The sequence below is a fragment of the Sinocyclocheilus anshuiensis genome, unplaced genomic scaffold (genome assembly GCF_001515605.1).
Source record: "Sinocyclocheilus anshuiensis isolate Anshui unplaced genomic scaffold, SAMN03320099.WGS_v1.1 scaffold1126, whole genome shotgun sequence".
NCBI classification, from domain to species: Eukaryota; Metazoa; Chordata; class Actinopteri; order Cypriniformes; family Cyprinidae; genus Sinocyclocheilus; species Sinocyclocheilus anshuiensis.
In genome coordinates this window covers 389,151-405,988 of record NW_015537997.1, presented here as the reverse complement: position 1 = coordinate 405,988, position 16,838 = coordinate 389,151, and the positions used below count along the sequence as shown (strand labels likewise).

General features: G+C 36.5%; 3 protein-coding genes across 4 annotated transcripts in view; 2 read left to right on the top strand and 1 right to left on the bottom strand.

The window, feature by feature from the left end:
• The first annotated feature begins 66 nt into the window (after nucleotides 1–66).
• Nucleotides 67–1,315, top strand: LOC107676540 (high-affinity lysophosphatidic acid receptor-like). Its single transcript, XM_016471112.1, has one exon. The coding sequence runs from the start codon at nucleotides 90–92 to the stop codon at nucleotides 1,215–1,217; it is 1,128 nt and encodes a 375-aa protein (XP_016326598.1). The 5' UTR covers nucleotides 67–89; the 3' UTR covers nucleotides 1,218–1,315.
• A 1,288-nt stretch (nucleotides 1,316–2,603) lies between these two features.
• LOC107676461 (ashwin-like) overlaps nucleotides 2,604–16,838 on the top strand; it is an 18,279-nt gene continuing 4,044 nt past the window's right edge. Inside the window, exons 1-5 of one of the 2 annotated variants that reach the window (XR_001632741.1) lie at nucleotides 2,604–2,798; nucleotides 3,028–3,179; nucleotides 4,105–4,459; nucleotides 4,580–5,240; nucleotides 6,659–6,664. Coding sequence is in view for 1 of the 2 variants with exons in the window: in XM_016471016.1 (XP_016326502.1) it covers nucleotides 2,664–2,798; nucleotides 3,028–3,179; nucleotides 4,105–4,459; nucleotides 4,580–4,636 (699 nt within the window). In the remaining variant the exon portion in view is untranslated. Of the gene's footprint in view, nucleotides 2,799–3,027; nucleotides 3,180–4,104; nucleotides 4,460–4,579; nucleotides 5,452–6,658; nucleotides 6,665–16,838 lie in introns of those variants that run through there. The other variant, XM_016471016.1, reaches the window with a different exon arrangement.
• LOC107676452 (four and a half LIM domains protein 2) lies at nucleotides 7,400–14,588 on the bottom strand. Its single transcript, XM_016471003.1, has 6 exons — nucleotides 14,283–14,588; nucleotides 12,356–12,532; nucleotides 11,994–12,168; nucleotides 9,869–10,038; nucleotides 9,417–9,603; nucleotides 7,400–8,109 (listed from the first exon to the last, which is right to left on the bottom strand). Exons 2-6 carry the CDS (start codon nucleotides 12,509–12,511, stop codon nucleotides 7,958–7,960), a joined length of 840 nt encoding a protein of 279 aa, XP_016326489.1. The 5' UTR covers nucleotides 12,512–12,532; nucleotides 14,283–14,588; the 3' UTR covers nucleotides 7,400–7,957.

The window sequence follows — 16,838 nt, the reverse complement described above, 5'->3', positions numbered from 1 at the left end:
AATTCAAATAATGGGATCTCACAGGACAGTGGCAAAGATTTAGCTATGACTTTCCAGCCTTGGATGGATGATACCTGGTAATAGCTGCCATGTTTAAATGTAATGGCAGCTCATTGGAGGGGTGTGGTCTTCTTGAACCAGAAGAAACTGAGATGCAAGAGTCTGATACTGCCCTTATGCCCACCACTCTCAGGGTGGCACTGGCTGCCATCATGATCTTCATGATCACCATTGGTTTTCTTGGCAATGCCATTGTGTGTCTGATAGTGTATCAGAAGCCAGCCATGCGTTCAGCGATTAATCTGCTCCTGGCCACACTGGCTTTTTCTGACATCATGCTGTCGCTGCTATGCATGCCATTCACCGCCGTCACTCTCGCAACTACAGACTGGAGCTTTGGAGTGGGATTCTGCCGCATATCCATCATGCTGTACTGGCTGTTTGTTCTAGAAGGTGTGTCCATCCTTCTGATCATCAGCGTCGATCGGTTCCTCATTATAGTTCAGCGTCAGGACAAGCTAACGCCCCATCGGGCGAAAATCCTTATCGCCGCGTCATGGGCTCTGTCGCTTTGCGTGTCCCTACCGTCTGTTGTCGGCTGGAGGACAGCTGGGATCGGGGCGCAAGTACCGCAATGCATTCTGGGATACAGTGAATCACTGGCGGACCGGGCTTACACGGTTCTGCTTGCGGTCGCTGTGTTTTTTGCGCCATTTGGTGTGATGTTGTATTGCTATCTGTGTATTCTCAACACGGTTCGACACAATGCACTGCGCATCCACAATCACACCTGCGAAGGCAGCGTCGCTATCAACCACATCAGCAAGTTGGGTTTAACTGGTCTGCAGCGACCCCAAGTCAATGTGGACATGAGTTTCAAAACCAGGGCCTTCACCACCATCCTCATCCTGTTCATTGGCTTCTCCGTGTGTTGGCTGCCACATACTGTGGTGAGTTTGCTGGCGGTGTTCAGTAGACGCTTCTACCTCAGCCCGGCCTTTTATCCCATCAGCATCGGGGCACTGTGGTTGAGTTACCTCAAAGCGGTCTTCAACCCGGTGATATACTGCTGGAGAATCCGAAAGTTTCGTGAAGCCTGCCTGGAGTTCATGCCCAAGACCTGTCATCTCTGTCCCAAGATTCCTGGGCGAAGTCGCAGGCGTATAAGACCCAGCAACATCTATGTGTGCAGCAGTGAGACCCAGTCTTCTGTCTAGGATTTGCACCAAAGTATGCTTCAAACTGACCACGAAAGGAAGATGATGTTTAGATATGATGATTGAACACTTATGAATTGAATACTTGACAAATAACTCCTCCGGTCATAATCAGCAGTGATGAAGGAAACAGCATCTGCTATCTGAAATTCATCAAAGCAATATTCATATATGTTCCTGAACTATAGGTCATTTCTTTATTTTTCTGTTGGAAAGATTTTACATGTTCTGCAATTTTGTAAAAACAAAAAATTGGCAAATAAAGTAACTAAACTGGTGATTTACTGGACATTTTTGACAGAATTTATTCATGATTAAGTGAGTTTTTTTTTTTCATATTTTATGCATTTGGCAGACATTTTTAAGCAAAGCAACTTACAGTGCACTCAAGCTGTACATTTTTTCTCTCTGTGCAACCCACTGGGTAACAAACCCATGACCTTTTTCATATCAATTTCAAATATATGATATATTCTCCCACGTTAAAGCTATGCTTGTCAGTAATCTTAACCACCTTGAGTTTGCCTTGAAAACCAGTCCCAAAATGAAACTGCAGGACTGGTGGGAGTTGAACTGCATGCATGTTGTCCATAAAGTTTTTTTAATATAAAAGTGAAAGTCTTAGGTTTCACAATAGATTTATGATTTATACATGCTGTTTTCATTAATTTTACCAGTTTGACTGAAGAATTTTGTTCATGCAATTTGCATAAAACATCATAGACACTCAAACCATTCCTGAAATCTTTCATTTGGAATGTATTATCTTTATAAATGTGGCATTGTCAGTAAAGCCACAATTGCAGATTGTCAGTTTTAGTTTTATTATTATTATTATTATTATTATTATTAATCAGTGACTTGGGAACTATACGCCTGTATAAATACTGTCAATATAGAAACCTGTCGATACTGAAAAATTGGTTGACCAATACGTTTTCCTGTGACAAAAGCTGGTAGGCTATCAGTGTCAAGAGAGCAGAGTGGCGGATGGCCAATGTAATGCCTATAGATGTAATAACATATCCTGTTAGCTAATAAGATACACAAAATAGATGAAGTGAAATACACAATATGCACAACAAATAAATAAAATGTTTAGTTGATATGGTTATCACCCTGTGCTTATAGCTGTAAATGGCCAAATATCTGCCTATTAATTGTCTGTTCATTCCATCCATCAGTAACATGGATTGAAGTTCTTTTGGGGCTGTACATCCATGTGCAAAAGCAGGTGTGAATATGAAACAACTTTGTCATATGAGTAAAAGTCTTTTATTTTGATTGAAAAATAAGTCAAATTCGCTCATGCGTTGACTCGATCTTAATGAAGATGATTCTGTTTCATTCTGTCCTAACACACATTTTACTGGAGGTGGCAGTAATGGTCAAGCGCTGTTGAACGCATCTCACGAAAGCGCTTCTTCCTGCGCTCTCCGGAAAGCGATGAGAAACATGGCGTCACACAGGGCAGACAGAACGAAACCCCCCACATCAAATGCTGGAGATATTTCCAAAATCGACCTTCTGCTTCATCCAGAGCTTCTTTCTCACGAGTTCATTCAGTTTATGTTACACGAGGTGAGATTAGGAGCCACATGAAACTGTCGGGTTGTTACAGACTAACGTTACATCGCATAACGTGCTTGTTTCTTGTATGAACATAATAATAATCATATATAGTTGATTTTGGTGAGCTGTAAAGTAGCTATAAGTTTATCAGATCTAGTAAGTAATCCTGAAGTCTAAGGAATGATGAAATAAACAGTAACTGAACAGCAGCAAACGAATAGTGCCTGTTGTGTTTCAGAGGAAGATTGCAGTGGGTGATGATGAGGACCGTGAGCGGCTCACAGATCTGTACCTGCGGCATGTCATTCCTCTCCCGCAGAGGGATCTGCCCGGCGGCCGCTGGGGGAGGAGGATGGAGAGAAGCCGAGCGCGGCCGAGCTCCGCCAGCAGGTGCTGCACACTCTCTCACAGCAAATGCTTGAAGGATCATTCTCTCATTTATTAAATTGAATCTAATGTAATTGACTCCCATCCATCGTGGGGTTTTTTTTAAGAAATGCATACTTTTATTCAGGACGGCTGTATTAAATTGATCAAAAGTGTTACAAAAACATTATTTTTTTAAATGGCGTTCTTTTGAACTTTCTATTCATTAAAGAGTCCTGAAAAATTGTATCATGGTTTCCACAACACAACTGTTTCTAACATTGATAATGATAAGAAATGTTTTTTGAGTGCCAAATCAGCGTATTAGAATGATTTCTGAAGGATCATGTGACACTGAAGACTTGCTGCTAAAAATTCAGCTTTGCCATCACAGAAATAAATTCTATTTTAAAATATATCAAATAATAGTAAACAGTTCTTTTAAATTTTAATAATAATTCACAATATTACTGTTAAATGCAGCCTTGGCGAACATACAGAGGACTTTCTAAAACATGTATTTAAAAAAATAAATAAATACCCACCCAAACTTTTGAACACTAGTTTATGCAAGTACATACTATACGTGCTATACATGCATGCATACAAATGTGGAATGGTCATTATTCTGAAATATTTAACTCCAGACAGCTTTGTAATAATAACTGATGCGCTTTCTTTTTGCTGAAGCTTTGAAATCTCATTGCCGTTGCTTGTTTGATGAAAAAACTTGATTGGTTGCATGCTTCTTAACTGAACTTGATGCACAGCTCAGAATATGCAGAATTAAAATAATAATAATTTGTTCGAGAAGAAATTGTGAGTAATAATATAATATTTTATATTTTTATGGCTATTTTATATTTATATATATTTTTATTGCTGTTATGCACCTGAATGAAAATGTCCAAAGTTGTTTCCTTTATATTATAACTCTGTTTGGTTTCAGTTCAAGCGCTGATAATGACAGGAAGAGGCCGTTGATTGTGTTTGACGGCAGCTCTACTAACACTGGCAGTGTTAAGCTGAAGAAACTTGATCCTTCACCAGCACCTGTCACCACAGACCGACTAAAGCCCCCGGTTTCCAGCATCAATCTTACAAACCCCATACGCAAGCTCTCTGGGACCTCTACAAACTGCTCTTCCTCAGATTCCTCTAACAAGACCCCAGTGTCATCACCAGGGGCCAGTCCCAAGAGCCCCTGTAATCACTCTAAAACTGCCAACTCCTCGGTACATTCAAACAATACCACGTCGAAGCTAAAACGCACGTCCCCCAGCGATGGAGAAGCCAACACTAGTGTGAGTATCAAACTAACACCATGAAAAAGCGCTTATTTAACTTGGCAGGTGTTGTGTGGTGTAGATAAGAGTGAATCTTTTAGGTTTTCTGTTATTAATTCTTTTATTTTTTTGTGGCAGAAGGACATTAAGTCACCTGATACAAAGAAAAAGATTCAACATATCACATGGCCATAATCTGTGAAGTCATCTAGGATGAACGGTTAACGCCACTGACATTGTCTGCTGGGTCTCTGAGGCAAAGAGAGACTCATGATGAGACACATGAATTTGAAAGATGGGTTCTTGTCACACATCTCAAGTTGTCACTTTCATCTTTACTTACCAGCCTCAGGAAAGGTGACTTGTGAAATGTGACCCTCTGGTTCATTTCACACTAGGCAACGCATCGGCTTTTGACTTGATGTGTGGTGAAGGAACTGAGACATCCCTAGCAGTTTTATGTTAGACTGATCAGTTTTTCACTTTTTTTAGCAATATGTTCATAGAAATATCTTTCTTGCAATGAACAAACTTTCCGTTGTGAGTGAATCATGTTGGTGAATCAAACCCACTAAGAGGAAATGGATGGAAGATGGACATGCTTTCCGTTGGTCTGTGTCGGATGTCTGCTGTGCCTATGTACTGACATAGGAGTATTCAGAGTAACTGGATGTGCTTGAACTGAGTGGCATTTTGAAGAAATCTCTTTTCTCCAATAAAATGTTTGCATTGATCAGTGTTTTAGATCGGGATAGGCCTGTCCAAGTGCTTTGCCCAATATCAGGTAAATTCCCCCACAGTGCCAAAATTCAGTTGTGATGTGTGTTGCATCATGCATTGATGTATTTAATTGAGAAAGCAATATGAAGGGTGTTTCACATGTCAGTGTTTTAGTGGTGGTCTTTTCTAGACATTATGAATTGAGTTTTTATTGAACTGCTTGGAATGTTTTTAGTGACAACAAGCCTGATAAAATAAACGGCTGAGAGCACTGATAATGTTTTTTTGCTATTCTTTTTTTTACGTTTTTAAGTCTGGAATTACCCCCAAAATTATAATATTATAAAAAGTATAATACACTCAAGTTAATACTGGATCAGTCAAACTAAAATGTACTGTAAAAAATCCATAAATTAAAAGTTTATTTATTAAATATGTATGATATATGAATTCCATAGCTGTCCTGCTTTGTTACATGTACAATACAGTTGACAGTTTGGGGTTGGTAGGTTTTTTTTTGCATTTAATGCAATAAAAACAGCAAAATTGTAAAACATTAATAATTTATTTCTGTGATGGCAAAGCTGAATTTTCATCATCATTACTCCAGTCTTCAGTGTCACATGATCCTTCTGAAATTCTAATATACTGTTTTGCTGTTGAAGAAACATGACTTCGTATTATCAATCTTGCGAAAAGTTGTGCTGCCTAATGTTTTTGTGGAAGTCGTAAGACGTTTTTTTTCAGGATTCTTTGATGAATATAAAGTCCAAAACAATAGCATTTATTTCAAATAAATATATTTTGTAACATTATAATTGTTAAGTCTTAATATATAAGTCTTTGCTGTCATTTTTTATTTATTGTTGGCGTTTTATGCCTTTATTTTGATAGGATAGTAATCGAAGTGTGAGATAGAGGGGGGCAGGATCGGGAAAGGTCCGGGAGCCAGGACTTGAACTCAGGATGCCCGAAGCGCCGACTTTGCTGTCAATTTTAAGCAGTTGTTTGCACTCTAAAACTTTTGAACAGTAAATTCGAATGACAATAACTCATTTCAAATCTACCAAGGTTTTTGGAGTTTTGATGAATGAATTTAAATGACATTCAGTTCTAAATGGTGCACAATCCTGGTTGTTCTTGATCCAGGCTTTGGCTGGAATTTCCTGACAATAACCTCAATGGTCATAATGAGTAAATTGCGGGAAGCCTTTATGTGTTTTGGCCAATTACCTGTTTTTCCACAATTATGGCTCGTATTGTGCTGCTAGATTTGTTCGCCTCATCTTTTCAGCATTGTCTCATTCCCGTGTAGGTCTAGTATCTCCAGTCAGAGCTCACAGAACTTCCACTTTGTTCTCTTTCGCTCTTGTCAGCTCACACTCTCTCTATCTATCAGCTCACTCATTCTCTCACTCATCTCTCTCTCTATTCTGCTTTCAAACACTCTACTGCCTCTTATTAGAGATGCTTGTTTTCCATGCAGTTGCTTCTCAGGTTTTTGTCCCAGAGGAGACATTGAAATCACAGAACGAAACATTTTTCCTTCAAGTCAAGTCACCTTTATTTATATAGCACAGTACAGATTGTGTCAAAGCAGCTTCACAGCATTAAACAGGAAAATAGTGTGTCAATAGTGCAAGAGGACAGTCAGTGTCTAAAAGTCAGTTCATCATTGATTCAGTGATGCCATCGTCCAGCTCATTGCAAACTTTTCTCCTTCCCAGGAGAAAAGTTTGCATGTTTTCCTGAATTCCTATAACCAAATCCTATCATTGCAATGTGCACTCCTGTAAAAGTTTAAACACACCTACTTATGCTATACTATTATTCTTAAATGTTGAAACTATTCTTAATCATCAGAACTATAAAATGGTACAAATGGATATTAATTATTTGTAACCAAGTGGTTTGTGGAACAACCTTTTGTCTAAATTCCAGCTGTACTTTCTACATGCACTCAGCCCACTTCATTAGGTGCATCCCGGGATGCTTTTACACATTGCTTTTAAATGTGAGATTTAAGGAGTTCCCATGTATACTGGACACTCTTTGACTGCTTTCCCTTCACTATGTGCTCCTACTCCAAGAAATTGATACTTGGACACAATTTACATTTGTATGCAGTACTAATTTCAAGCATTAAAGCATGAACTTAAAGCCTATTGTACATCAAAAGCTTTTAAGATCATGACTGACTAACTGACAACATTAATTTAGCATATGCCATGATAAGAGGATGCACATTGTGTTGCATGGGCATTGTGAACACTAGGTGGTTCTATTGTCCTGTTTTATCGTTTGATCTGTACTGAGTGCTTGCTAGTGCAATAGTCCAGTTCATGTCATTCAATTAGAGAAACAAAACAACATGCATTCAATTTGTTTTAATAAGCTTTATTGATATTGCATTAAATGTACTTTATTTAGAATTCATCCTTAACTGTTAGATACACAAAAAGACCAAAATACTTTTTGCAAGTTAGGGTTATCCAACATATCAGAGAGCCAGTTAGACATTTAATAGAGATAATAATGGTAATTATCCTCACATTTGTCAGTTTAATCTTTAGAATCAATTCTCTTCTTCAGTCTTCAAGTTAAAGCAAGCTGAAATATCTCTCCTGAAATAAAGAAAATCTGCCTCTTGCTATTCATACACTATTATAATCTTTGCTTCAACAATGTTTACTATGTTTCCATGGAGTACCTAAATGTATTCATTGCTCACACTGTTTCATGCTTTGGTTTAACATGTTAAGTGTCATGCATGTTTGCATTTTTCCTTGCACGCTTTCACATGTCTTTGCCACACTCGGGACACAGGATGTCATCTCTCTCAGTGAGGAAACCTCTGCCCACCAGAGACACTGAGCACTTCTTGCAGTTGAAACAGTCGTTGTGCCACTGGCGCTCCTCAAAGGAGATGTACTTGCTTCCTCCGAGTCCTATGTGACAAACAGGTTATGAGTGCTAGCAACTTTTTGAAATGGGGGTTGAGCAAAATTCAGAATTTGAGAATTTCATTCCTTTCAGTTTTTGTAATTTAAATTGGCCGTGTGCCACGGGATGTTGAAATAGGAATTTCTGTTGAGGAGTTTTGCAGCTTCGGGGAACATTCTGGTCCAATAAATGAAAATTGATTTATGAAATATAATGAGACAATGTATTATTAAAGTGACTTTAAAAGTACTAAAATTATATATAGTGTACATAACGATATATAAATAATGAAATCTGTCATTAAATATGAGACCCTGGACCACAAAACCAGTCTTAAGTGTCATTTTTTCAAAATTGAGATTTATACATCATCTGAATAAATAAGCTTTCCATTGATGTATGGTTTGTTGGGATAGGACAATATTTGGCTGAGATACAACTATTTGAAAATCTGGAATCTGAGGGTGCAAAAAAATCAAAATATTGAGAAAATCGCCTTTAAAGTTGTCCAAAGGAAGTTCTTAGCAATGCATATTACTCATCAAAAATTAAGTTTTGATATATTTACGGTAGGGAATTTACAAAATATCTTCATAGAACATGATGTTTACTTAATGGCCTAATGATTTTTGGCATAAAATAAAAATTGACAATTTTGACCCATACAAAGTTTTTTTGGCTATTGCTACAAATATACCCCAGCGACTTAAGACTGGTTTTGTGCTCCAGGGTCACATATTACACTTTATCAATTTAATTCCATTTCAATTCAACATCCTTAAATTCAAATTATAATTCTGCATCCTGTTTGCTACACCAGTGTTATTTTATTATTACTTATATATACTATTTTAGCATTAATATTTTTAATTAGCTTAACTTTTTCAGTTCAGTTTTCATTGTGATGTGTTTGTTTTAGTAACTTTATGTGCTTTTTCGTTTTTATTTATGTTTTTAAATAGTCCTATTTAGCTTTTTTTCCCGTTTTAGTTCAGCTCAAACATATTTTATTTCAGTTAGTTGCCAAGACAACAATTCTAATTTTAAGTTTTATAAGTTTTTAATCTAATATTTATATTTCAGTTGTATTTCAGTTAACGCAAATAATTATAGTAGTTTAAATTCTAGTTAACAATAACAACACTGTGCTACATTTTATATTCAAGGAATTTAAAACTCATTCTCAATTTAATTCTGACTGGCACACAACCCTGATTTCAAACCACCATGCATTATCGGTTTTAACATAATTGAGGTATTTCTGTATAGAAGCTATTTCTATTTATAGTTTTATTTGTTAGCTTGTACATACCACTGATGGGGGTGGTGCAAGAGGCACATTTCTTGGCATACAAGTTGCAGAAGCAGTTAAGGCAGTAGGCAAAGTCATCACGAGAGGTGAAGCGCTGGCCAGAGAGCTGCTGCTTACAGCCAGTGCACAGGAAACAGTCCTTATGCCACGGCTGGTCGTGGTACGTCACACCGCCAGTGGTGATGGGCTACACGGAGAAGGAAGAAGGAGATGACATTGACTATCAAATTAACAGATTTCTTCACTCTTTATACAGTATGCAGATCATCTTTAGGCAGAGAATAGCTGGATTTTTCAAAATGTGCAGTATACCACTAACACATTGCAAAGAACACTATTTCACTCATAGTTGACTGGAGTCTTAAAAGGTTTAATGTACTTGTAGCCTGTATGTTTAATTCCTGTAGCCTAGCTTGTTGTAGTTTGTAGGTTCCTTCAATTGTGCACTCTACCTTCTTGCAGTGAACACACTGCATGGCAAACTGCTTTTCGTAGCAGGGCACGCAATAGTTATGGTTGTCTTTGGGGATGAAGCTCTTGGTGCCAATCGGCTGCTGGCAGCGCTGGCAGGTAAAGCAAGTCTCATGCCAGCTGTTTCCTTTATGCTCCATCTTCCTGGAGCCTGAGGGAGAGAGGAGAGCCATCTTATTCCAAATACAACAACAGTCTGCTTATGAAGTGAAGCATGTTATAATGATACTGAGATCCATAACACTCAAGGTACATATTATAAAACTATAATGACGTTACACTGGATAATCAGATATTTTCTATGCCCTCATAATTATATCCAATTCTAATATTTAGCTCAGGTATTTGTGAAGTAAACTACCATTCAAATGTTTGGGGTAAGTACTGTTTTATAATGTTTTTGGAAAAAAGTCGCTTAATGCTCACCAAGGATGCATTTATTTGATCAAAAATATAGTAAAACAGTATTCAGTGAAACAGAATGTTCAGCATCATTACTCCAGTCTTCAGTGTCACGTGATACTTCAGAAATCATTCTAATATACTGATTTGATGCTCAAGAAGCATTTCTTATTATTAACAGTGTTGAAAACAGTTATGCTGCTAAATATTTCTTTCTAATCTTTGATGGATATAAAGTTCAAAAGAACAGCATTTTTTTTTCATAATAAAAAATCAGTTGAATTCATCCTTCAGTTAAAGTATTATTTATTACTTGCTCCGAATTTTTGAATGGTAGTGTATGTGTAGACAAATACAATTTTGAGATTGAGTTTATGGATGAATGTAAATTAATTCATGAATTCATGTTTTCAAAAAAAATGCTCCCATAAAAACTTTAATAAACTACAATGTTTTGACCTAAACTGGGTCTTCATCAGGCGTTATTCATACAAACATGTGGACTTAATATCATTTTATTTATTTAATTGTGTATTTAATTTGTCTTTATCTGTTTTGCTTGTTTACACAAATAGGCATTTGGCCACATTTAAATAACTAAGTGGCCTATTTGTATATACTTTTTTTTTTTTCCAAAGTTTATACCAAATTCTTTATGAACAAATTCTGGTAACACTTTATTTTAAGGTGTCCTTGTTACACATGTTACATGTACTTACTATTATAATAACAATTAATTATGCATAATTACAAGCAAGTAACCCTAAGCCAAACCCTAATCCTAACCATATAGTAAGTACATATAGTTAATTGATATTACTCAGTACTTATATGTATAATTACACTGTAACAAGGACGCCTTAAAATAAAGTGTAACCCAAATTCTATATAATTAATCATTACAGCATAATATATTGATTGTATAGTCTTTTATCAGTTACAGATGATGGATAATTGTTATCAGGTTTACAGTACTCCCCATTTTATCTGTAGTTTAGCTGTTAAGTTTAGCTGTTAAGAAGACAAAGTATAATTCTTTTTTAAAACATCCAGACGAAAGCTCAATAAACACCAGCCATGGCTCAAACTGCCAGCAGTGGTGTAAACAGAGACAGCACAGAGTTTCATTGTGTTAAAGTGTCTGGCTCATATTTTTTAAGTCCATGTGCTCCAGATTTGAAATATTGTACGTTTCACTCAGTGAGTGCTGGAACATTCCACAGGACTGTGAGCACAAACTGAATCACATGAATTAAACACCCAAAACAGCTTTAATCTACACACATAATAAATCTAACCTTGGATCCATCTATTCATTTTGATTGAACGATATTATAAAAGGGGTGGTTGATCATATAACATGATGAGTTAATAAGAGTGTGACATTTTTACATGGTCATGAGGACTTGTCTTTGAAGATTTATGAATTAATATTTATTACCAGTTAAGCAGATTACTTAATATATTGCTTTGACGTCATGATGAGCCTGTAATATATCTGTCTAATGACAGTTATTCTTTCTTCACAAGATCTTGGCAAAGATTGACTCTGTGTGAAAGGAAGCAGTTTTCTTTCGCTTTAGTGGAAAGAATGTGTCGCTAAATGAATAATTATGTTTTTATGGGAGTGCATGAGTATATAAAAAAAAAATACTTCTACTGATATTTAGGTAATGGTTCCTCCCACAGGGAAGAATGTCTTACCAGGCATGATGGTCTTCTTACACTCATGGCATTTGGAGGAGTACTCATTAGAATAACACTCGGTGCACAGCAGCTGCTCGTCTTTAGTGGAGAAAGGCTTGTCCACCAGTGAGCGCTTGCACTGGAAGCAATGGAAACAGTCCTCGTGCCAGTGATGGTCCTTGTAGGACAGATCCTAAAGCAGCAAAAGACATACTTTGATGACAATTCTGGTTGAATTAGAGATTGAAAAGTACCTATGGACCACCTGAAGTTTGTTTGATGACCATCTGATGCACTTTCCAGATCTGCAAGCTTTAATCTGATTGGCTGGTTTTATGTAACTTCATATATGGCACTGCAAATGGGTTAAGTGATGTTACCCTGCTGTTGCAGCCGATGGGTTTCTTGCACTCCTCACAGGTGTTGGAGTACAGGCTCTCATAGCACTTCACACAGTATGGGTTTTCCTCACGAAGAACATACTTCTTCCCAAACAGAGACTCCTTACAGTAGTGGCAGTCATACCGCTCTGTCATCTTTACTTCTGCCTTTCAGTCCTGTGATAGAGAGTATGAGTATGAGGGGATGTGCCAAAATGCTAGAACCTCTGAGAAGATGATTGCAATTTTTGTTTATATTTATTAGGCTCAAACCATAATTAACTATTATGTTGTGAGATATTCAGATTTCTATTTTTAGGAATCTTAGGTCTTGTAACCTGTAAATAAACTGAATATTTTTTACATTTTTAATACATTTATATATAAATATATATTCCTCACTATTTTCAGGTCACTTATGCAATGATTGTGAAATTATTTCCAGATGTTCTTGCTTGAAGCTCAAGATGCTCCTTGGATCAGCTCAAATCATGCTGGAGAACATGATCATCAGGTTGTACTTCTGGAATTCATGCATCATTAAAGCAGTGTTATTTTATTTTTATTGATATGCTATTTTAGTTTCTATTCATATTTTGAAATGAGATTTATTTATATTTTAGGTTTTTATTTTCATTTAAAATTTCTAGCATTTTTATAAATGTATTTTATTTTTATTTTTAAAAGTATCTCTATGTAGTTTGAATTAAGTTTTACATTTAGGTTTTTTTTTTTTTGTTATTTTAGTACTTCAACTTAAATTCAACAAAAATGAGAAATACGGCCTGAAATAAAATATGTTTTTAAATATGTTAATGTTTATTTTAATTTCTATGGTTTTAGTTTTTGTTAATTATAATAAATACATACATTTCCCATTCAACATCTAACTCAAATTTGTTATGATAATAATCCAATTGAGAAAATTATTGAGCCCATTTCATACATTTTGCAACATTTCTACATTAAACTCCTCATCGGACTGTATGGATTAAATTTATATGATAATGGTTTTACAAAAATTCAGAAAGAAATTTTTGAATAGAAAGAAATGTTTTGAGATGAGGGTATATACAGTAAATATGTCTTAGTGTTTAACGAGATATCAGATGTTGCTAACCATAACATCAGAACCTCAAGCATCAGTCAGATTCACTCTCTGCGTGGGTGACAACGATCAGTCATTCTCAGAGGCGGACAAAGTACTCAACTCTATTACTTACATTTCCAGCTGGTCAGTGTTCAAAAAAATGCTGGGAAATCACTTCATGCAGCCCTACAAGAGTGATTACTGGTAAACTGTCTGAAAAAGAAAAGAGAGTCACGTTTTAGAGAAGAAAAAAATCACCCACTGACTTTCAAAGCTGCTACATAGTAACGACTTTCTACTTCGAGGACCTTGATAGAAATGTAGTGGAACGAAAAGAACAATATTTGTCTTTCAAATGTAGTGAAGTTAAAGTCATAAGTTCCCAGAAAAAATAATACTCAAGTAAAGTACAGATACTCAAAAAGTGTACTTAAGTACAATACTCAAGTAAATTTACTTAGTTACTGTCTGCCACTCATTCTCAGTGCTGGATGGAGCACACTGGAATTCCACAGTGTAGTACATCATAGTATCGTAACCAGCCTGTTATCTCACCTCCAGCTGTCAGCCATTATATTGTGTATCAGCATAAATGTGCCTCTGCTGGCATGGATGCAATTACCTATAAACATCACTATGAATGGACTTGTTTCTGAGAATATTCCATCTTTCCTGTAATAGGCCAAATTATTCTATTGTTATAACTTTGGTCTGATTTTAAGACTGATCTGAAAGCAAATCATTCAAAGAAACGTTGGTGTCCAGTGTGTATCATATGTGAATTTTATTGAAAGAGAGATTGTGATTTCTTCTAAATTATTCAAGTCATCTACTCACTGGTCTGTCTGAGTCCTGGACCTGTTAAGCCTCTCTGCGTATTGTTCCCATGAGCCCTGTGATGCTGTGTGCTGCCGTCTCAAGCGTCCCCAGTGTCCCGCACACGCTCTCTCCCTGCTATCCTGTTGTGAGTGTGTCTAACTGAGCCCTCGTCCAGTCCGGGCTTCACTACTAGCTACACCAAATCCCCCTCGACTTGTTTTACCATAAAAGGCAGCAGATGGAAACCAGGAGAAGCGGCTCTCTTGCTTAAAATCCTTCTAAGAAAATTCTTTGACTTGCACAGTCAGTCCTTCACTCCCCCCTCTTCTGCTTCCTGTTTGTCTTGCCCTTTTCTGCTGTCTCGCTTCTTCAGGCTTTCTCCCTTTCTCCATCCAACTGGCAAGACATCTCAATTCTTTCCATTAGTTTCCTTCTACGTCTTTTCACACTATCAAAATAGCATACGGCAGGTTATTCTGACCATAATTTCTTGTGGAAATAGGTTGTCCATGGCTCTAAGCACAAGCCTGACCATGACTGGTCAAGATATTTTTTTTTAATAATTAGTCTGTTGAATATTGTGTGACTAAATACTAATGTTATTTTAATTTTTTATTTTTTTTAGCACTTTTGCTCCCATCGTACTGAACTAGACAAAATCTTGCCTTGCCCTTTGGTTGAGAACCACTTCTGTAAGCCTCCAAATCCAGAGCTGTTTTTGGAAATGTACAGTACTTACAACTTTGCATTAGACATATCTAAATGTAGGACACTGATGTGCTAAAGCAAGCAAAAGAAAACATTGTTTGGAGAGAAACTTTTTTTCATTCATAAAATATCGTGCAATAGATCTAAATAATGATACTTGGCTTTACTTTCATAGTTCATTCGTCTGTTTCCTCTTATGTTGTCAAAGGAAATCTTGTTATTCTAATATTGTTTGTCTTTATTGCCCTTTTTAAAACAGTCTCCACTTCAATCCAGTAAATATAGAACCCTCACTATGATTACTGTAAACTACCCTGTAAAATCTGACAAGACTACATTCACTCAAGCAAGTTTGGTGGTAGCGGCAATAATTCAGCTGAAGAATTAAGATGGATAAGCATGTATGTTAAAGCCTAAATGTCAAAGTTATCCTGTATGTCAATTGAATCATTCTTGACAGTTTGTAAAACCTTCTTTTAAGCTAATACTCTTTTGTTTTTGAAATTTTGTCACCAGCACACTTGATCTAAACTGATTTCCTCTAACAAGATCTCTCTTGGGCATGATTTGGTATTTCCATAATCTCTCTTTTTATAATCCTCAGCCCTGTTTGGAGACATTTGCGGGTGTCATAACACAAACAATGCTAATTTAAAGTATAGCAGAGGTCGGAAAGATAAATGGAAAGCTTTTAGACGACACTAAAAAGAGAAGCCAGACAGGTGGATGGAAGACTAACCCTCCTGAGATTAAGACCTTGTGTTCGCGCCCCACACACAACCTTCACACCCCCATTCCTGCTCCAGCTCAATCCATATCCATGGAGAGAGTGAGGCAAGAGTCTGACCACCCATCATGACTCTATAAATGCCCACCGTGCCTTTTATCTTCTCCATAAATGTTTTAAGAGAGATTTATAGCTGTCATAGTCTTTGGGGTGTCACAGACAATGGCTATGGTAATCTGTTATCACAATACCAAGCCACTGTGAGACGAATTCTTTACTGTTGCAGACTTTTTTTAGGAGATTCAACTTTCTCAAATTTACATTTTTTAATTAATAGTTTTATTTATTAATTGATACATTAAATTGATTAAAAGTGACAGTAAAGACATTTATAATGTTACAAAAGGTTTCAATTTAAAAAATACTGTTCATTTGATCTTTCTATTCATTGAAGAATCTTAAAATATAGTATCATGTTTCCACAAAAATATCATGCAGCACAACTGTTTTCGCCATTGATAATAATAAGACATTTTTTTTTTAAATAACAAATGAGTATATTAGAATGATCATATTCTGAAGGATCATGTGACACTGAAGACTGAAGAAATGACTATTGAAAATTAATAAATTACATTCATTCAAATAGAAAACAGTTATTTTAAGTTGTAATAATATTTCACAACATTCCTATTTTTACTGTATTTTTGATTTTTAATGCTTTTTTTGGTCTAGAGGGGTGACATATTTAGCAGACGTGACGACAGAGGCATTGACATGACAGATACTAGCACAAATTGGAGTGATTCTGACAGAGAACACAGGTTTAGTGATGGATGGTAGTTGTATCACTGCTCACGAGTGTGATTTGGTGTTAGTAATCTACCTGTATTGACACAAGTGCCTGTGGTTCTTACCTCAGCAGAAGAGCTCTCTATCTGTGTGAAGAGTCTGGCCAGACTGAGCGTGGAGGCTCTCGGCTGGGGCTGTATGCTCTCCTGATTAAATTACTCCACCTATGGCGTGACTAATTGGAGCGTAGGGTTTGGGCAGGCTTTTTTTTATCAAGATGAGCTATAAATACAATAGAGCAAATCTGAAAACACCAGCACATAAGATAAAGCCCATCTGCGCATAAT

Coding starts and splice junctions, on each gene's coding strand:
- LOC107676452 (XM_016471003.1), bottom strand. CDS start 12,511: ATGACAGAGCGGTATGACTGCCACTACTGTAAGGAGTCTCTGTTTGGG. Junction 9,604..9,868: donor AGTGTGTTCACTGCAAGAAG/GTAGAGTGCACA, acceptor TTCTCCGTGTAG/CCCATCACCACTGGCGGTGT. Junction 8,110..9,416: donor TTGCACCACCCCCATCAGTG/GTATGTACAAGC, acceptor TTTGTCACATAG/GACTCGGAGGAAGCAAGTAC.
- LOC107676540 (XM_016471112.1), top strand. CDS start 90: ATGTTTAAATGTAATGGCAGCTCATTGGAGGGGTGTGGTCTTCTTGAA.